This window comes from Dermochelys coriacea, chromosome 6, assembly GCF_009764565.3.
Source record: "Dermochelys coriacea isolate rDerCor1 chromosome 6, rDerCor1.pri.v4, whole genome shotgun sequence".
NCBI lineage: Eukaryota > Metazoa > Chordata > Testudines > Dermochelyidae > Dermochelys > Dermochelys coriacea.
In genome coordinates, this window is record NC_050073.1 from 123,079,116 (window position 1) to 123,101,009 (window position 21,894).

General features: G+C 44.9%; 1 protein-coding gene across 5 annotated transcripts in view; it reads left to right on the top strand.

Moving 5' to 3' along the window:
* Positions 1–211: 211 nt before the first annotated feature.
* The window catches only part of PYGL (glycogen phosphorylase L), a 37,790-nt gene continuing 16,107 nt past the window's right edge, over positions 212–21,894 (top strand). For 2 of the 5 annotated variants that reach the window (XM_038405017.2, XM_043515909.1), the window contains exons 1-7: positions 903–1,053; positions 1,488–1,746; positions 5,891–5,992; positions 8,801–8,879; positions 10,019–10,122; positions 19,376–19,507; positions 21,404–21,515. In XM_038405017.2, the coding sequence (XP_038260945.1) occupies positions 1,504–1,746; positions 5,891–5,992; positions 8,801–8,879; positions 10,019–10,122; positions 19,376–19,507; positions 21,404–21,515 (772 nt within the window). In that variant the 5' untranslated portion in view covers positions 903–1,053; positions 1,488–1,503. Of the gene's footprint in view, positions 743–902; positions 1,054–1,487; positions 1,747–5,890; positions 5,993–8,800; positions 8,880–10,018; positions 10,123–19,375; positions 19,508–21,403; positions 21,516–21,894 lie in introns of those variants that run through there. The other 3 variants (XM_038405016.2, XM_038405015.2, XM_043515910.1) reach the window with 3 other exon arrangements.

Here is a 21,894-nt window from a genome sequence, read left to right on the forward strand (position 1 = left end):
AAACCTTTCCTTACATCAAAAAGAAAAGGAGTACCGGTGGCACCTTAGAGACTAACAAATTTATTAGAGCATAAGCTTTCCTGAGCTACAGCTCACTTCATCGGATGAAGTGAGCTGTAGCTCACGAAAGCTTATGCTCAAATAAATGTGTTAGTCTCTAAGGTGCCACAAGTCCTCCTTTTCTTTTTGCGAATACAGACTAACACGGCTGCTACTCTGAAACCTTTCCTTACATCGTAGCTCTGGGCGACGATTTGATTTTTAAAATTTCGGAACCTGGAGATGAATCCCTTCTCAGGCTCTTACAGAGACAGGGGTGGGTGAGCGAATATCTTTTATTGCTGCAGCGCTACTGGTGGTGAGACAAAACTTTCCGGCTCCACAGGGCTCTTCTTCTTCGGAACTGTACCCCTCTGTTCCTTCCTCTCCTGCTCGGCTACGCTGGCAAGAAGCCCGGCTCAGCAGTGACCCAGGCGGCAGTTCTCGTTTTGGAAGCAGCTCTCCGCTCCTCCGCAACACGGGGCTGAGTCACTTTCCTGTGCGCCCGGGAGGCGGTGCACGGCCCTGCTTTGCAAAGGGCGCCTGGAAGGGAGAGCCTCATAAAGCCGCAAGTTGTTTGCTCGTGTCACAGGGAGACGAAAGTCCACAGCCGAGGCTGCTGCGGCCGAGTTGGGGGCAAACCCGAGTTTTGCCCTTCCCCCTTCGAATCCACCCCCACCAAAGCCACAGACCGGGCTCCCAGGTAGGGCTAAGTCCTTGCAAACAGCGGTTGCAGCCCCCGGGGCCCTTCAGCAAACACGCCCCAGAGCGCAGGGTGGGTCTGTGCAGGCGGCTGCGCCCTCCAGGCACCGGCTGGGCGGGTTCTCTGCTGCCACCGGCAGGTCCCGCCGCGTCGCCGCCCGGGGCTGCAGCCGGCTCCGGCAGGCGGCTGTTTGCACAGAGCGGCCCCCCGCCGCCCCCGGGAGAGGGACCGGCTGGGAGCGGCGCTGGCCGCCGCGGGGCCATAAATACCCCGAGCCCCGGCAGACGCGCGAGCAGCCGCCCCGAGAGCGGGTAGGTGGGCGACTGCCCCGCGCCGGGGATCCCCCCCCCGCGCCCCCCGTCCCGTCCTGCGGGGAGCGCTGGGACCCGCCCCCGGCCCGCGCGGGGGCGAAGGGGGTTCCCCTCCCTGCGCGCCCCATAGCCCCCACCCTGTTTATGGATAGGGGCGCATCGCCCCCCCCAACCACCCTGCGTGCACCCCATGGAGGGGGCTGAGGGTCCCCACTCACCATCTAGCCCTGCCCTGTGCATGCAACCCTTTTCTATCCCTGGGTGCTCCCCCTTTCTCCCCCATTTATAGGCGGGGGGGGGCCCTCTCCCTGGATCACCCTCCCTTCCCCTGTGGGGTGGGGGAGAAGCACCCTGGGCCCCCTTTCCCTGCTGGCTGAGTGTACCCCAGGGAGGGGAGGAGCTGGGGCTGAGCGTGCATCCTGCCCCCCCTGCAGTCCCGGGCCCCCGGAGATGTCGCGCCCGCTGACCGACCAGGAGAAGAGGAAGCAGATCAGCATCCGCGGCATCGTGGGGGTGGAGAACGTGGCCGAGCTGAAGAAGGGCTTCAACCGGCACCTGCACTTCACCCTGGTCAAGGACCGCAATGTGGCCACCCCCCGCGACTACTACTTCGCCCTGGCGCACACTGTGCGCGACCACCTGGTGGGCAGGTGGATCCGCACCCAGCAGTATTACTACGAGAAGGACCCCAAGGTGAGTTGGGGAGGCACCACGTTGGGGGGGGGTTGTGCACTGGGTCTGCTGGCAGCTGGGTCCCCCAGGTACAGGGAACCCAGTCCAGGATCATCAGGGGGTACACAAGTCCCAGATGTGCATCAGGGAGGGCAGCTCGGTAGGTGGGTAGCTAAGGGCCAAGGGGAGCATAGTGGCGTGCAAGGCACAGTGGGGAGGAGGAAGGCACCGTGAGTTTGGGACCACTTCCTTGGATAGGTCCCCAAGCAGGGACATAGCTGTATAAATCCCTCAAGTTATGGGAAGGGTGAGTAGCTTCTCACTCAAGACCAGGAGTAACTTGTATATTGGGGGTGCTGAGAGCCATCGAACCAAACTGCAAAACCTGTATACGATGGCAACCACTTCAAGCCAGGGGGTGCTGCCACACCTCTTGGTCCCGCACCTATGCTCAAGACCCTCCCAGGGTTCAGGAGTGGGGAGGCTACTTCATGTCCGGCATGGGGAAGCCCTGACTAGATGCTGGAGATTGGGAGGAGACATTACTTTCCCATCTTAAACTCCTCATGAGCAAACCTTGCTAAATCTCCCCTTGCTTTTGCTTTGCATTCAGCTGGAACTAGGTGTTTTTAGGGGGAGACGTGTCTGCTTCCTCATTTGTCCCTGATTCCAGGAACTGGGTTTAAACAAACTAGGCCACTTTAACTTGTTTTGGTAGTTGAACAAAATGGCTGCAAACACCAATATCCAATGCGTGGAAAGAAAGTGTTTGCTGTATTGTACTGCAGCGTTTCTTCCTGTGTATTCCTGCCCCCTTTTGTATTGTCCAGTGGGTCTGGCCTACCAACAAATATCCGGAAACCCTTTTAGGGAAAATTAGTTTAAGGGATCAAAAAGGTCAGAGTCAGCTCAAAATAAAAGCAAAACTAATTGGCAGGGACAGATTTCAAAGCTGTATGTGCTTTACTACTAGAGTTTAAAACTTTCTTTGAGCATTTCAGGAATACTTTACATGAGCCATTGCAAAAGTATAAGGAGCCTCTTTTTATGGCTCTATGAAAGTGCCGTGTTAGCCTTGGTTCACAATTGTTTATATATAACTTTAACTTTCTTATATTGCTCTGAACTTCAACTGAAGAAGACAGTCAAGCCAAAGTACATCTTTCTTACTCCCTGGCTGTATTTCTTAACTCTGATCCTTATAATGTGGCAATAAGAAACCAAAAAGTGCAGAACACGTGTCATCAAAATTTAAAAGGTAATAGACAACTGTCGTATCTCAAGAGACTTGTGTAGTGCTTCCTGTGGTCTGCAGCATTGCGCATACAGACTGCCTTTTTTCTAGGAACACCCAGGCCCTGTAATTCAAAATTTTCTAGAGTAGATGCATGTACTTTATGGAGACCCAGGGACTTGTGGGAACTAGGAGCATTGCTGGATCAAATGCAGTGGAGGAGGTTGAGAACTCATGTATCACGTGACCAGGTGTGAAATGTCCATCCTCTGAACCCTCCGGCTCCTCTGAGAAGGAAGTGGGACTGAAGTAAAAAGCTCAAGCAGTCTCAAGTGAATTGGCTTAACATTCCTCTAGGGTCACTGCTTGTCCACTTTGGTTTATACTTGACACAGAACTGTGCTTGCTAGCGGATTAAACAGTAATCCTGTTTGTGACATCATTTGAAAGCCCCTCCCAGTCTATCAAGTCTAATTACTTATCACAAGGCTGACCCCACCTGTCTCAGCCAATTTCTCATATGTCTGCTTTTTCGACAAGCGCCTTTGTGCTCTTTCCCACACTGTGGCTTACACGTGGAAGGGCCCCCCCCGTTCAAAATTCACAAAGGTGCCACCTTCTCCTCTTCTAAATCCCTCCTTAAACCCAACCTCTGCTGTGATGCCCACAGATCACTAGCGGGCATTGGCTCAAGTGGCATGTAGCTGTGACTACTGTGACCATTTATGCAAATGTACTTGTCTTTACTGTTACCTTCCCTCCCATCTGTTACATATTGTTACAATCCAAGACTGTGAGCTCTTTGGAGCAGGGCAACACGTCTTTGAGTCATTTGTGCAGCACCTAGCGCAGTAGAGCCATGATCCCTGACTAGAGTCTCTTAGCACTACTGCAATAAAAACAATAATCCTTGGAGGAAATTTAAATTTCAGGGAACAAAGACTTGTATTATTTAGAATATTTGCATCAAGGGAGATTCTATCTAGATGTTTTGTTCAGGAAGCAGGAGTAGCTCTTGAAAGCACTCTGTGCATCGGAGTCAGGTCAATTGTTTGGAGTTTTTAAAGTCTGGTTTAATTTGAAGTGTCTGCTTTGTTTACGTTTTAACTCGGTTTCATAAATAGACATAGGGCCACATGCTGCCCCTGATCTGAACATGCACCCCTCCTATTGATGTAATGAAACCGTCAGTCACAGGTTCAGGTTCTTGGAGGAGTTCTGATCTCTTGTTCAAACAAAACTCAACCTCTTCGACGCTGGACCTACCATGCCCCTCTGCTCTCCCTGTGTGAGCATTAATTGTTTAAAACTAGCAGTGAAGGTGTAGAACACAGGGTTGGAAGTAGTTAGGCCTTTCCTCCATGTTGTTGCATGGCATACTTTATAATTTTTTTTCCCAGCATCTACCCTAGTTCCAGCCTTTCCTTTGGTTACATATACGACACAAAAAGAAAAGGAGTACTTGTGGCACCTTTAGAGACTAACAAATTTATTAGCGTATAAGCTTTCGTGAGCTACAGCTCACTTCATCGGATGCATTCGGTGGAAAATACAGTGGGGAGATTTATATATACACACACGCAGAGAACATGAAACAATGGATTTTATCATACACACTGTAAGGAGAGTGATCACTTAAGATGAGCCATCACCAGCGGGGGGGGGGGAGGAGAAAAACCTTTCATGGTGACAAGCAAGGTGGGCCATATCCAGCAGTTAACAAGAACATCTGAGGAACTGTGGGGGGGGAGAAATAACATGGGGAAATAGTTTTACTTTGTGTAATGACTCATCCATTCCCAGTCTCTATTCAAGCCTAAGTTAATTGTATCCAGTTTGCAAATTAATTCCAATTCAGCAGTCTCTCGTTGGAGTCTGTTTTTGAAGCTTTTTTGTTGAAGGATAGCCACTCTTAGGTCTGTAATCGAGTGACCAGAGAGATTGAAGTGTTCTCTGACTGGTTTTTGAATGTTCTAATTCTTGACGTCTGATTTGTGTCCATTCATTCTTTTACGTAGAGACTGTCCAGTTTGACCAATGTACATGGCAGAGGGGCATTGCTGGCACATGATGGCATATATCACATTAGTAGATGCGCACGTGAATGAGCCTCTGATAGTGTGGCTGATGTGATTAGGCCCTATGATGGTGTCCCCTGAATAGATATGTGGACAGAGTTGGCAACGGGCTTTGTTGCAAGTATAGGTTCCTGGGTTAGTGGTTCTGTTGTGTGGTGTGTGGTTGCTGGTGAGTACCCCCTCCTGCTGGTGATGGCTCATCTTAAGTAATCACTTTCCTTACAGTGTGTATGATAAAACCCATTGTTTCATGTTCTCTGTGTGTGTGTGTGTGTGTGTGTGTGTGTGTATATATATACAAATCTCCCCACTGTATTTTCCACCGAATGCATCCGATGAAGTGAGCTGTAGCTCACGAAAGCTTATACTCAAATAAATTAGTTAGTCTCTAAGGTGCCACAAGTACTCCTTTTCTTTTTGCGAATACAGACTAACACGGCTGCTACTCTGAAACTTGTCATATACAGCACATAAGGCCTGAAGCAGTCTGTCTGCAGACTCAGGAAGAGAGTGCTGCATGGGGTTATCGCTACAATCCTAAAGGCTGAAAACACCTTTTTTTAAAAGTGAAATCAGAAATCAGTGGGTTAGGATCCCTCACCCCCTGCCCAAAGTGGCTTATGAATTTTTAAAGCCATGCTTATTTTAAATCAAGGCATCAGCTAATAATCAGGATTTTCTTCTCAAGGTGTTACCTTAACAAAGACTTAAGAGTCCGCCTGATGATATAAGCTGGTTTTATTACTCTTTGATTTAGAAGATGCCAAAATAATGTTTCCAGATCTTGAACATTTTTGAGGAGACTGTTTCTACATGTTTCAGTAAGATTTGCTTTCATTTTTCTTTGTTTCAGAGAGTTTACTATCTCTCTCTAGAATTTTATATGGGCCGAACCTTACAGAACACCATGATAAACCTTGGATTGCAGAATGCTTGTGATGAGGCAGTTTATCAGGTAAGTGTGTTTATATTGTGGTTTAGCGGAGTAATATTTAGTCATTAGGATTTTTGTTTTGTTTTTGGCACTGGGGGGAGGGGGAGTGGAGGGAGAGAATACTGTAGACCAAGAAGTCAATTGATAGACACAGTCCTAAATGACCAAAGTAAAGGTCTTGGAAGAATGTTAACTGACTGGGTGTTGGCTACATAAGGAAATTTCTATGCTTTTGGCACTATCGGCTGACAGGATGTTACTGAATTTACAAAATTTCAGCATTAGAATAAACCTCTTGGGGTAAAATTCAGCTTCCCCTTTTCACAGGAACAGAAATGTTACTTGTCACTGCTGTCTGAGGCTTGCAGGCTGGTCGCAGAGTCAGTGGTGTATAATAGTTACTTTTTAGCTAACAAGAGCATGCATGTATGTAAACTAAGTGCTCTCTAAATCCAGAGTGACTCATGATTGTTCAGTAAAATGGAGGCATGCTGTACATTGATTTATCACTAGCAGAGCTTCAAACCTTAACATGAAATTAGTCTGTGTTTTGAGCCTAATATTCCAAGACTTTGGGCCAAGTTCCTCCCTGGTGTAAGGAGGCATAACTCCATCAGCGCCAGTGGACCAAGGTTATCTTTGGTCTGCAGTTAGCAGTGTTACTCATGCTTGTGGTTGTGATCCCATATGGTACAGAAACTGATCTTAAAATCAGCCAATAAACAATCAGCCTGTATTCTACCTGAAAATGTAGTACCCAGGTACAGCAGTGTATGTAAAACATATGCTCTGATACCATGGTCATGGGCATGTAAATCCTAATACCTAAAGAGATGGCAAATTGCAATCTACTTACTTTCACAACTTGATGGAGTCTCAAAATTCTTTGGTCCTGATTCTCAGAGGTACCGGGTCCTCTCTGTTCCAAGTGAGGTCAATGGAAGTCTCGGGTTCTCAGCGTATCTGAGAATCCAGGCCCTAAATCAATCTATTAAACTTTGGAAAAACATAAACTTGTCCATTAGATGGTTCTAGATATAATCAATAGTGAAGAGTGGAATAAAACTAAAATATTGAGGATGAGCTTGAGATGACTAATGCAAACCCACTCATGGCTTGGCTTTGCTCCACCATTCATCGTTGTACAACCGCTACTGTCGTTCCAAAGTTTTGAAAGTGGCTTTATTCCATTCTGCCCTTCGCTGTCCTTGTACTCTTGTTAACAGTATGCTCCCTAGTGCATAGCATTTTTAAGCAGTTACACAGGAGGGATATTCTTCAAACCAACGGCTCTCCTTTTGAAACACGTTTATTTCTGAATTTTTCACTTCACTCTTTCACAATACAAAGAGAATAGCAGTAAGGTGAGGGACTTGTTTTCAAAGTGGAATGTGTTTAGATTTTTTGTTCAAATGCATCTTATGCTAATGTACCTCTGGAGTTACTGGAATGTACTGTTCTTGGTGATTGGAGAAGATACTATTTAAATGTGTTTCTTGTTACATGGACGGTAAGGCCTGTAAGGTTTTATTCTGAGAAATTTTCAGCCGTGGTATTTGATGATTGTTGGTATGAACTGAGTAATAATGATTTTATAGAATATTCTTTGGGTTTTTTTCAATACCTAAAAATTTAACTAGCTGTAGGTGCTAACTTGCATGGATTTTCTGTAATATCTAAAGAAGTCTCTTTGTAAAATGTAATGCTGAAATATAACTCTACTCTAGTGTAAATGCTAGGTCCCTGCCCCATATATTGGTAGGCCTAGTTTCATGTGGCATAAACGTCTTTCAGAGTTTTCATACAGAGTACAGCATTTTCAAAAATTTTCTATATGTAGGCACAGCAACTTATATAACCAAAAATGCCTAGCAAAATTCAGTGTTAGAATTCATTTCCAGTGTCCTAAAACTTCTTCGTGGTATGTACCATGAGTTGAGCTATTACCTTGTTAGATATAAGCAATGCGGGATCAGATTTAGTCTGTAGTTGGATGGGAAACCTGCACAAAAATTGTAAAGTGGTATAGTGTATGTGACACATACTGCCAGAAATAAAGCAATGCCACAGCCAGGTGTGAGGAGGCACTGTGCTTCTGGGGGCACTGTCTTTTGAATGAGATCTAAGACCAATGTCCTGACAGCTTAAGATCATTAAAATTCCCTGGCACTCTTTGGAAGAATAGGTGTTAGCCCTGGTATCCTGGCTAACAACCAATGAAGTACTGATGCTTTTCATACATAGTTACTCTAGTAGTTTCAGGAGGATAAGCTATTCTTCATTTAACATCCTGAACTCTTGTGTAGTGCTCTTGTTATAGGTGGTTGCCATCCTCCAAAAGTAGCTGTTTCACTGGTGGGCGAAATGTTTCTCTTCTATATTGTGAAGTTTTGATGAGCATGTTGGCACCTTCAGGTGAAAGGTGCTATATAAATCAGCTCTTTAGTTCAAGAACAAAAAGTGCAAGTGGGCTGGGGTTGAGGGGCTTACATTGCTTTTGTCCACAGTGCCTGGAAAGGGTAGAGGGCCAAAGGTACTTTGGGGGAAATTCACTGTCGCAGCGGCAGAGATGAGTCTGGTTAAGCCTGGAATCCAATAAACAAGTTCCTTCTTGAGCACCTGCCTGCCAGGAGAGTAACAAGGGATGATGGTGCAGTGCTGAATTAATTGTGTTCAGAGCTCCTTGTAAATGAGTTCTTTCCAATAGCTCTGTTTGCATCTTAACTCCGATGTTTCTCCTGCTCCCTCGTGGCAGAGTGGTATTGTAAATGTTCATTCTGTCACTCAGTTCAAGAGCACAGAGCTCCTCTGTCTTCTGTTTATATTTAGCTAGGGCTGGATATAGAAGAGCTGGAGGACATTGAAGAGGATGCTGGCCTTGGCAACGGAGGTCTTGGAAGACTGGCTGGTAAGTGAGCTTCCGGGACATTATGATTTGAGAACTTGCCAAGCAGTCCAGTACACATTGGGCATTCTTCCTATGAACGCAAGGAGCACTTGTCTGCCTGCATTGTGGTAGTACCTAATTATAAGTGTAAATTAAATGGTCATGCCTTCTTGTAGTATGAACATTGCGGACAATGCTGGTGGTAGGGAAATGAGTTTAATATGCAGGGCACTAATTTGTCCCATCTATGTGACCTTCCTGCCTTTCCCTCACACGCGTCCTCTAATAAAAATGATGATTTCCTTTCATTCACTAAGCTGTCAGCCAAATAGTTAAAATATAGTCTGTTTCGCTCTTGGACTCCACCTGTCATCTTCAGTCTGGCCTCTCCTGCATAGAAGCTCTCTCCCCTCTTCTATTAATGCCTGGCTGTAACTTGCAAAATGTTGACTCCAGAAAATACACACACTGGCTGAATAATAGGATAACAACCATGCAGATATGACTTTGCTATATTTGAACCAGTGGCCCTGCAAATGCTGTTTATAGCACAGGACTGTTTAAGAGGAAGGTGCGTGTCGGGGGAGGGAGGGACGGACTTTGATACTCTTGGCTTATATTAGTACAGGGCTGCATATGGGTCTGATGGAAAAGAAAGCGGGACTGACTTCCAGACCCCAGTGATGATCCCCCCCCCAGTTGCTTGAGTATCAGATCAACCTTGGCCTTCATTGTCTACTCAGAACGCTCTCCAAGGCCAACTGTATCTTGACTCCTATCCACACCTGCTTTCAATCAGTGTTTCTTTAGTCCTTAAAGTACTTGTTTCCCTAGCATGGGAGGTGGTACATGTGGTGTGCCAGGCATGGGGTTGGAGCCATATACACAATGGGGGAGGCGGTATGTGGTGTTGTATGTTATGCAGACAAGGAGTTGGAGCAATGGGAAGATGTGGAATGGAAAAGAGATTAACTGACAGTCTCTAAGCCATGCCTGCCTATGCATGATGCGTAAATGTACCATTCAACTTAGCGTGAAGTATAGGGAGCTCTGGTTTTTTTATATTTGGGATGCTTTGTAAGCTTGTCGCTTTCAGGGGCAGATGAAACCATAATGGGAAACTTCGCTAAATATGTCCCTAAATTGTCTGTCCTTAACAGCCTGTTTTCTTGACTCAATGGCAACACTTGGGCTTGCTGCATACGGGTATGGCATCAGATATGAATATGGAATCTTCAACCAGAAGATCCGAGATGGATGGCAGGTACACATAAGCCAAACCCTACTGTTTTCCTCCCCTTTTTGTGGAAACAAAGAATGTGCTTCCTTTAAACACCGACACTGGGGGCATGGGTCACTTGAGATGTTTTGTCCAGTTTATCACGTGCTGTCCAAGTTTGAGTACTTTAGATCTCTTGGTTTAGATTAATTTAGGCAGTGAAGCTGCATTTAGGGGAGCCAATACAAGATGCAACGTTCTGTTAACTGAAGAAACATGCCCTGAAAGTCTGAAATTTGAATTTTATTGGGGGGGGGGTGTTCCCGGTCCCCCAGGGAAAATGTAAAAGCTCTTCGAAATCCCCTGCAGTTAGCTTATTGATAAGTATGCCTCAAATCCTAAAATATGAGTTACACTCCTGCTTGTAGCATGGGGAAAGAGAGGTCATTCCTCCAGCAAAACAAAAAACCAAAACTATTTGTGATGGTTAAGTGGGGATTATGTTGCCTCTTTCTTCCATTTCTATGTCAATACAGAGAGAGAATCCTTTCTACCCACCCCTCTGCAGCCACCCACATCATAACTCAGTGGACCAAAACCAAAGTGTACCTGCCCTTGTGTTTGTAGCTATTTAACCTGATGCATTGTCAGGCCGCACTCCATGCTGTTACATTAGATGGCTAGTGTACAAGATCTTAAGCCTTGAGGAAAAAAATGCTAAATTTGAAGTTTCTACTGTTGCAAAAACATGTGCTTAATCTAGAATTATTAAAATTTCAGCTGCTTAAGAAGGTGAGTTTTCGGGATGTATTTAATGATAGTCATGGGACAGGCTGGAATGCTTGAAATTCAGCATATCAAAATCAAATACACAATACACACTTTTTTTTTTTTTTTCCAGAATCATGTAACCAACTTGCTCCTCCAATGATTTCAAAGTGCCTCCCCTTGCTTCCCCCTGACAGTAGTACAATGTTGAAGCCATGGTGTCGATACAAATATCAGCTGCTCGCTGGCCACTGGGGCAAACATAAAATTTAATATCAAAATAAACACCACCCGGGCTTCTGCCCCCCCCCCCCCTTTTTTTTTTTTTTTGCATCCTTCTTTTAAACAATTTTATATAAATCATTGTGACAACTTATGAACTTTCATTCACTCTTAGCAGTTGCGCTTACAGTCAGGGTAAATTTGTAGGCCCAGTTATAACAGGCCTCATTGTAATAGGCACTGTATGGAGACTCTCTCCATAAGAGACGGTCCCTGCCCTGAAGAGTTTGTCTGCCTTGTATATCTAAAGCTGTAAAGGGTGGCAGAAAGGAAGCCCCATCTCTGTTTTACAGATGGGGAGCTGCAGCACAGAGAGATTGAATGACTTGTTTAAGGTCACAAGAAGTTCATGGCAGAGCCAGGATATGGAGCCAGGTCTCCTGAGTCCTGTCGAGTATCTTAATCACAAAACCCACCTTCTCTCTGTTACGCAGGGTCGGCCCTAAAAGCATGAAACGCCTTAGTAAATGAAAAATGCAGTTCTATTTGGACACCAGTATTGTAGGTTGGTAATGTTGACTTGTTGGTGCTTGCAGAATACTAATCTGTTTACAGCATATCTTGGCATAGCTGCGTTGCACGGAGAAACAATGGGCCCTTTGAGTTCACCCAGATGAATAGTTTGTTCAGCAGCGACGGACGAGGCTGAGGTGTTCCTGCCTCGCTGCTCTGAAATTATACTCCAGGCTGTCAAAAGACGCTTCCTTGTTGAACTTTGCAGCATTTGAATGATAAATGGCTCATTTATTTTGCCCATATTTGAAACCTGTGCGCACACCGCAGTGAAAGTGCAGCTAGATGCCCATGTGTAGCTGTAAACTATGGGGTTTGGTTAGGAGTGTGCTGTGGAGGAATGGCACCAAAGGAAGATGCCTAGTTGTGGCACTGCCATGCCAGAGAAGCCATTTGTAGTCCTGGGGCCAAATTGAGCCCTAATATAAAAAGGCATAAATCTCATTGACCTCACTGGAAGCTGCACCCATCCATGCAGGGATTGAATTTGGTCTCTCTTGATCGTTGGGGTAGAATAGGAAGAGTGATAAAGGCAGTGAACCTCTCCCTGGGGCAGGGGAAGGGTTACTTTTACATGGCTGAGGAGCAGCATTGACTGACACTCCCCCCCACCCCCCAACAGAAGAATTGTTGTTAATCAGGGCCACAAGGAGGGAAAGGAGAAGATCCTTGGGGCTCTGGCAGACAGAGAAGCCCCCCTCTCTTTCTCCCCATAAAGGAGAAAGCTGTGGCAGGGAGAAAGGTAGATGCACTTCCAGGGGCAAAACATCGGTGCACACTGGCCTGAGTGGAAATGAGGTCATGTAGGTTTGAGATGGAAAGACCTAGGCCAATCCCACCCATCCCCTAAGAAAGGAGGTTCTTTCCTGGCTCCGAGCTCAAAGGGGCCCATTCTTAGCAGGGGACGGTTTCAGTCCTTTGGGTTATGGGCCTAGGTTTCTGGCTCTTTACAAACTGGGAAAGTCCTCTTTCCTTGTGACAGGCCTAGCTGTTCTCTGCCATCTGCAGCGCTCCAATCTTTCTATTTCTTTTGTGTTGTCAATAAGCTTTCATCTGGAGCTGTAATCTGAAACTCCTTTATTAGCACAAATCTGTGGTATCCACCTCTTCTAGTGGCCCTGGAGGGTGTGTGTAGCCAACATTGCATGTTTGGCATGGGCTCTTATCTGCCCTGCAGTTGATTATACAGAATTCCATCTGACTCATGGAAAGGGAATAGTGACTAAACATATGAACAGCCAGCCTTCTTCAGCGTGCAGGTTATAACTGCTTTCCTATTAAAGAGCTGCTAGTTAAACAGCAGGGCAATGATTTTTCTTTCTCACTCTTTGGTTGCTTTGTCTTAACATGGCCCTGTCCTCTACTCCTATGACCTGTACATAATTGCTGTCTTTTCTATAGCTCTAATTCAGCAGCATTAAGGCGGTGTCTAATCTATAGTCTTCCATTTAGCAGCGCTTCTTCATAGAGGTGCCAACCTGCTTCATTAGCAGGTCTCCAGGATGAGGTTTAAATTCTGATTAAATTTATTCCTGTCTCATCACACTCACAAGATCCAGTTGAGTTAGTGAGCAGACGGGGAACCAATTACCTTGTAAACAGATCTGGTCTTAGACTGTTGTAATCATTTTTGTCTAGAAAAAAGCATATTAAAAGGAACGCTTCTCTGTTAATAGAAAAGGAGTACTTGTTGCACCTTAGAGACTAATAAATTTATTTGAGCATAAGCTTTCATGAACTACAGCTCACTTCATCGGATGCATTCAGTGGAAAATGTATCCGATGAAGTGAGCTGTAGCTCACGAAAGCGTATGCTCAAATAAATTTGTTAGTCTCTAAGGTGCCACACGTACTCCTTTTCTTTTTGTGAATACGGACTAATGCAGCTGCTACTCTGAAACCTGTTCTCTGTCAATGGTCATCTGCCTCTCATGGAGCTCCAGAGCTCTTTATAGCTCTAAAAATACTCTGATATATTTGGAGCTATAAGGTCTTGCATTGTTGTGGAAGACCTGGCTTTCAACATCTTTTTTTTTTTTTTTTTTAAGCAAGTGAGTTGTTGAAATTGGGGAAATCATTAACTGAAGATCTTGCAAATGACAACCAGGGTTCAATGTAGAGATTACAAAATGGAGACACCCAGGCTAACCAATGATTGTCAACATGAGCAGTTACTGGGATGTTAAAAAAACTTGAAATAAAGTCTTTTACTGCTTGATGTTGCATGAAATTAAACTTGCAACCATGTAAAGATATCCTAAGTGTTTCTTATTATAGTCTTTTAGTTTTATTTAAAGTGAACAGAAAAGATCAGATTATAGATGTCTGGTGTGGGTATAAGTGTTTGAATTTTCATGTGCAGTTACCATAACTGCAAATGCAAGTCAAGCTTTATGCCGGAAAATGCACAGAATTCTAGATGCCCAGTTTGCTCATTAGCTCATAAAGTGTGCATTTTTAATGAAAATCTTCAGGCCTCTGTTCTGACAATCTGTCCCCGAATCTCTGAACAATGTGGCTCTCCAACTCTCCTATGCATGGATTCTCTCAAAGAAATCAGGCTCTCAAGCTAATGAGCTTGGGAGCTCTTTGTGCATCTACAGATCAGCTGCCAAAAAGCCTCATCCAAGAGCCATGTGAACAAATGATTTCACTAATGGTAATGGAATGTTAACCTGTATATACTGGTCAGCCACTTGGTGGCACAGTGTGTAAAATGCCTTATTTAAAAGAACCTCGCCCAACCTGCCTTCCACAGCACGCACAGTTTATAATTTCTTTCCTATTAAGAGCTGTTTAGTTAAACAGCAGGGCAGTGATGTTCGTTCCTCACTCTTTGGTTGCTTTGTCTTAACATGGCCCTGTCCTCTACTCCTATGTATTTTAAAGCATCTTATGATGAACTCATCTGGTGTGTATAAGCATGCTCTGTAGCCAGGCCTTATCTGGTACAGGAACATGAGATGGGGTCAGGAGTAAATTGACAACAGAAATAGAAGGAAAACCGCAACACAGGTTGCCAGGATCTCATTGATATGCCACTCTTCAATGCCCAAGAGAGCTTTAGCAAGCTGTCACAATTGATAGATTAAGCAGTATTTCACAAGAATCTGAATTGCACACAACCTCCACAATGAACCTGGAGATGTACAGGTATCATCTTTAATTTGTGCTATGGGGAAGCAAGCAGAGCAGATCTTTAAATCCTTTGACTTTGTGACTGACTTCAGTACAGATGACCATGAAAGGGTTCTGGCTATGTTTGATGCATACTTTATGGAAGAGCGTGGAGAAATGTTGAATGTTTCATAAGAGCTCTGCTTACATTGGCTAACAACTGATTTTGGGGAATGCAAAACATGAAAACAATCAGATGGAGGCTGGTTATTGGGTTAACAGAAAGGAAACGCCTCTCACAGCAGTGATGGTTGAAAGGAGAGTCACAGCTATACAGAAAGCAAAGCAGTCTGAGCTGCGGAGATAGCAAAACTTCTTAGAGCAACTGAAAATGAGCTTAGAAACTGTAAACGGACACTTGAGTGTTAAGTTGTCATAAAACCCCTGAGGCAAGGGGAGAGAACTCCCAGGCTAAGAGGGACAAATTCTACAAGCTCTGGGGAAAGTCATATCCCAAGAGATTATGCATGTCCTGCCAGAGGCACACCGTGTTAATACATGCTAAATGTCCATATTTCATGCAACTGTTTTGTGCACCAAAGCAGTCAGGGAGTTGGCTCACATTACAGACAATCGAGCCATTGTTTCTTGGATCTATCGCTTTTGCTGACATAGAGCCTGCCTGGAGAGTGAAACTGAATGTTCATAGCAAGATTATTGACTTCAAAATTGACTCATGAACTGACATCAGAGTCATCTCAGAAGGGACTTACAATCAACTTCAACCCCATCTGGCGCCGCTCTGGCTTGCCCTGGAGGTATTCTGAACTGCATAGGCCAGTTTGGCACAGAAAAACTTACCAAGACAAAAGCTTTGCATTCTGTGTGTGAGTGATCAAAGACAGCAAGGCAACCATGATGGGCCTAGTGAGAAAGATGGAAGAACTCAGTGGGGAGTTTGATATTGGACTCTTGAGAGAAGATCCAGTACAAATCAAGTTGAGACCATACTGAACCATATAGTGTACAAACACCCCTACTAGAGAGACATCGGAAGAGAGAGCTTCACATTTATGCAAATTGAGAGGACATTACCTGGTCAATGTGAAATATTCTTGAATGACATAACATGTTGCAGTATCATTGAGAAGCTGAAGTGCACTTTTGCTAACTTTGCTCACAGAAAACTGTGATGGACAACAGACCACAATTTACTGCAGCAGAATGCAAGTCCTTCTGAACAAGATATGATTTTGATCATATTACTAGCAGCCTACATTAGGACCAGTGAAAGCAGAGGCTGAGAGAGCTGTACAGACAGCCAAGAAAATCCTACAGCTGGAAAATCCATTCCTTGGTCTTCTGAGTTACAGATCAACACCAATAGAGCCACTGGATATAGTCCAGCACAACTCCTGAGGGGAAGGCAACTCAGATTCTTTTCCAAAGTTGGAACAGTAGTTCTGTCTCCAAAGTGGACAGACATGAAGAGAGTAGCCAAGTTGAATAAAAAGGCTAAAGGTGTTTATGAACACTTCTACAACAGACATTCCTCCAAGAACTGCCAGGTCTAGAATCTGGTGACTGTGTTCGTGTCTAATTGAATGGAGAAAATGGATGGACAACTCCAGCTGTTGTAAAGAGAGAGAATTTTGTACCCAGATCATGTGATTGAGAGCAACAATGAAGAGTTCAACAGAAACTGTCATCTTCTACAGTTTGCTCCGTTGATTTGTTGAGGAACAAACTCTACAGATGGCCGATGCAGAATAAAAAACACTCAAGGATTCCAAGTGAACCGCAGTCAGTCGTTGCAACTAATGGACAGCTAGATGACCGTGTTACATATTCAGGTCATATGATTAGAAAACCAGTATGATATGGAAACAGTTAACAGACTGATACAGTGAACAGACTATCTTGCTGTCTTTGAGGTTTACAAGTGTAAATGGTGGGAATGTAGAACTTAAAGGAGGAGAGGGAATGGAATGCTAAAGTGTATGAAACTGTTCAGCTACTGTGTGGCACTGTGTGTAAAATACCTTATTTAAACATAGCTCAGCCATACCTGGCTGAGCACTAAAGGGTCTTATACTGATCCCAGCTCACCTTAAGTGATCACTCTTGTTACGGTGTGTATAGTAACACCCATTGTTTCATGTTCTCTATGTATATAAATCTCCCCACTGTATTTTCCACCGAATGCATCTGATGAAGTGAGCTGTAGCTCACAAAAGCTTATGCTCAAATAAATTTGTTAGCCTCTAAGGTGCCACAAGTCCTCCTTTTCTTTTTGCGAATACAGACTAACATGGCTGCTACTCTGAAACCAGTTAAACCAACCTAACGCCCCGTGTAATTAGCGCAGGGTCAACAGGAGAATTCTCCTGTCCACCTTGCTACTGCCTCTCAGGGAGGTGGATTATTCCCATTGGTGTAGGGAGCATCTTCACTGGAGTGCTGCAGCGGCGCTGCTGGAGCATCTTAAGTGTAGACGAGCCCTAAGAGATTCTGCCCCGTGCGTTAAGTGCTCCCTCTTATGTGTTAAGGAATCATGCATGGGGTGTGTGTCTTTGTTGATCATTTAATTAGGCTACGTTTGCACTACAGCCTATACCGGAAAAGCTTGTCGCTCAGAGGTGTGAATATTTCACCCCACTGAGCAACATAAATTACACCAGCAAGTTGGCAAGAGAACCACTGGCGACAAGCATCTTCACCACACGTGGCGCAGCTGTACCAGTACAGCTGCAGTGCTGTAACTGTAGACATGGCCTTCTAGAATGCTTGCCAAACCCTGTATTATCTAGGAAGTGCTGCAGAAGGGAGAAGTAGACTGGACAATAAGAATGCAATAGTTGAGGAGGGAAGTGAAGCAAACCAGGAGTGTCCACATAAGATGATAAATCCAGAGTCCCCTAGATGCCAGTCAGTGCATGGACAGAGCCTCCCCCAGATGTTTGTCTAAAGTTATCCCCCTTGTTGAAGATGGGGCAATAAGTCCCTGGGTATCTGTTTGCTTCCTGCATGCTGTGCCACTGAGCTCCTCTGACCTTGTTATGCAGCTAGAGATAAGGGTAATAGCAAAAGCCACTGGTAATACAATTAGATTATAGCTCTCTTGTCTTACTGACCAAAATTGACACCTAATGAGGCTGAGGATCGGATTAAGTAGAAGACTTCCTCTCCTTTGTCTTCTGCATCGTGTGACAGAATGACCAGCCAGACCTTTTGCCCCAGCCATGGGGTGAGAGAGAACATTTGCTCTTCTGCAGCGCAGCAGGGGAGGGTCTGATGACGCTATATGAAGTGTGCAGTTGATATGACCACCATAGACTGCAATACTTTATTGCATTGTTGTGTTTAAGGTAGCTGCCTGCAGCATAGATGTATTGCTGTTGCCCAGAGTTTGCTTCAATTAAGAGACAGTGGGGGGTAAAAGTCCTCCCTTATTAAAAAATATTTTTTACCAAAATAAAATGTAAAAATAGCTGCAACTTCCCTTCCTCTTCTCCCATGTCCCAGGTAAGAGCAGTACAAAGACAGTTTGGAGACTAAACTGGCATAACTCAGTCCTCCAATTCTTTGAGTCCCAACTGCCATGTCCCTTTCACGTGGCAAATGCCCCATTTCTATAAAAGATGAGTGAGTTCCACTTGTCCGCATATATTGAGTCTACTTATCCTTGATATTAAGTTTTCAGCATCATGCCAGTGCTAGGGCAGAGTTGTCTTCCACTGTTAACACTGGGAAATAAACCACTTTTTTTTTTTTTTTTGGTTCCATTCTGAAATGAATCAAATGCTGAGAGAAACACACAGCTCCAAAGAATAATCTGAAGGACGAATGTCTTTAAAAATCCACATCCTCCTCCCCGCCCCCGTGAATTTTCTTAGGACTGTGCTCAATATTGATAAAACCATCGTTGAACGAAAAAGCAGCCCTAGTCTCTCCAGGGCCCAGTAACTTCTTCGCAATTCTCTGCGCTGTTTAGGCCTCATCCCAGTAGCTAAATCAGAAGCAAGAATGGAGGCATTTTTCTCTGGTTGTCTTTGACCCATTACTGTCCTGAGTCCACTTATTAGATCTCTCTAACTTATTCATATGCTTCCCATTCACTTTTATGTTAATGGGCTGGCTTCATAGGGTACATCTATGCTGCAAAGAGAAACCTGCGGCAGAGTGAGAGCCCAGGTCAGTTGGTTCAGGCTCATGGGGCTGGGTCTGCAGGGCTAAAAGCAGTAGCAGCTGGTGCCTGGGCTCTAAGACACCCCACCCAGCCACACTGGGTTTGAGTACAGGCTCCAGCCTGAGCCCGAACATCTACGCTGCTATTTTTAGCCCTGCAGCCTGAGGCTCACGAACCAGAGTCAGTTGACCCAGGCTCTGAGACTCCCCACCGTGAGTTTTTCTTTGCAGTGTAGACCTACCGTCAGGGCCGTACAACTCGATCCAAACACTTGGATGTGTTCTCTCTATTCCATGCCCTAAAAATATCACCTCTTTGATCCCAAATGTTTTTGTTGCATTAGCTCAAACGATGGCATTTAGCTTGTTTGCTTCACCTTGCACAAGGTGGGGGTAAAAAATGGTTCTGTTTAACTATTCCCCCTTCTAGGTGGAAGAAGCCGACGATTGGCTTAGACACGGCAACCCCTGGGAGAAAGCCCGTCCTGAGTACATGCTGCCTGTCCACTTTTATGGAAGAGTGGAACACACCAAGAGTGGACAGAAGTGGGTCGATACGCAGGTACTGACGTGAGCTGGGTCATGCACAGGCACTCATGAGCTGTTAGAGGAGGAAATGCATTTTTTTTTTTTCTTCCAAAAAGCTAGAAACTGGGTATTTTATCCTGGAAGAAAACTTCCCGCAGTTCCAGTGCAGGGAAAGTGATGCCTTTTGTTCCTTTGCTGTTGTGTAAGGGACACTTGGCTTGCCAGCAGAGTGGTCTGTTTAGGAAGGTATTAAAAGGGGATAAATCTGAGGTGGCGCCCACATCTTGGTCGCTTATTCCTTCCATAAACTTCAAGGAGGCTCAACATGACAGATCTTTGATTACTCCTGAATTCTATTGCAGCTCTTCTTGGCCCTCCTTAACCTGGGATCCTCTTTTGAGTCAAATACAAAATCTGTGGAAACTGCTACAGAGTTTTGAACGTCCCACCTGCATTTAATGGCCAGTTTAAAGTGGGGCAGTCATATGGTGGCTGCCTGCCACCAGATGATGAAGAAGCTGTAAACATCTGGGGGGAGGTGGACGTAAGGAAGGATATTTCTTTAGAAACTACTCTACATGAAGCTCAAAAGAAATCTTATTACTTAATGAAATTAGTAGAAATGGATGAAGTTAGTAAGATTCAGCAGGTTGTAAAGTAGCATTCTTTTATTACTTGTCTTTTTATTTGTATTATCGTAGTGTCCTTCTGCACATTTGTTGAGCTGTTTATTATGTTCACGGAAATGTACTGACACTCTGTATTGTAATCAGAAAAGAAGTCTGCAAGGTGCAGCACATTTGCTGCTGACAGGAAACGAACCATAATCATCTAAGAGACCACAGCTGAGTGAAGGCTGGCCTTACAAAGAAATACTGTTTTTAACCAAATGTTTTAAAGTGCCTCCTAGCCCTTGCCTTGCAGCCTGGGCTGATATCAGTACTGGGAGTAGGAATGAAAACTTCACCTTCACCCCTGAGCACAAACAACCCTGGCAAAAGATATAGTCAGCTACTAACGGGCAAACCTCTGACCAGGCCTCTGTGCTCAGCCTGCAGATACCATATGGAGTGTCCTGTGCTGACAGTGCCATCTGTCTGTGTGGAGCTGGCAGGGAAATTGGGGGTTCCCCAGACACCCCATCTTCAGATCAAAGTCTGAGCAACTTCTCTTTGCAGGCTGGAGGGGACGAGTGCTGATTAGCTTTTCCATAACACTAACACTCCCCCTCTTCCTCCCAACTCCGTGTCCTGAATTATAGCACTTTCCAAAATCTAGATGGTTGTAATGGGTGTATAAGGGCAGGGAGCAATGTTCCAGAGCATGTTTCTGGAATATATTCTATGCCCCCCCCCTTTTTAAGGTGTAAATGAATGATTCCGATTGCTGGAATTGGAGACCTAGTTGCAAATTCTCCCTTTTAAGGAGCAGTCAGTATTCAACTTGGTTAGCCATAACTTGCTTTTCTAACTCTATTTCTAACAGTTTTGTACATTTCAAGCATATTTTTATGGCCTCCTTTTCAGGTTTTTTTAAGTTAGCAAAGAATCCCAACAATGTTCTGAGCAACAGATAATTTGTATAATTAGCAGTGCCAAACTGACTATTAAGGGCCCAATCTACAGCCTGTTGAAGTCAGTGGAAAGACACTTACTGATGCCACTGGGCTTTGAATTCCATGTCGTTTCAACATACGCTTTCTGTGGGCCTGATCCATTGCTCTTTGAAGTCAATGGGAATCCTTCTATTCGCTTCAGCTGGTTTTTGTCAGGCCCCGTGTGTAGCCTTGACTGACACATCAAAGGGTGTGCTGTGTTTTTGGGAATAGTCGGAATATCACACAAAGTCACGCTTTAATTCCATCTTCTTCTCTATAAAAGACCTCCAAATCTGGCTCACCACAGGTCATACTGTAACCCCTGTGTAATAGGTGGTCCTTGCCTTGCCCTATGATACCCCTGTGCCTGGATACATGAATAACACCGTCAACACCATGCGGTTGTGGTCTGCTCGGGCACCTAATGACTTCAACCTCCGAGACTGTGAGTACCTCTTCTGTGACCTATTCGCTTCTGTCCTGAATCTCCCCATATCTGAGGCTGATGGCATGCTTTGGAGTGAGCGGGGAGGAGGAGGGCTGCCAGAAAAAGCAGTGAAATAACATGGATGATAGAATGCTGCTGGCACAAAGACTGAAACTTACTGTTTAACCAACTGTAAAGGGAAATTACTGGGGGGAGGTAGTCAAGGAGGAAGGATCCAGTTTGAATAGCCCAGTAACTGGGCCTGCTCCTGACTCACCTGTTACTTTGACAGTTAAGCTTGTGTTGCTTTATTGTCCGATTCCCCATCTTTCTGTCATTCCTCTGACTGTTAACTGTCCTGTGTGCAACCCATCAAGCCTCTTGTGTAACTTGCGCT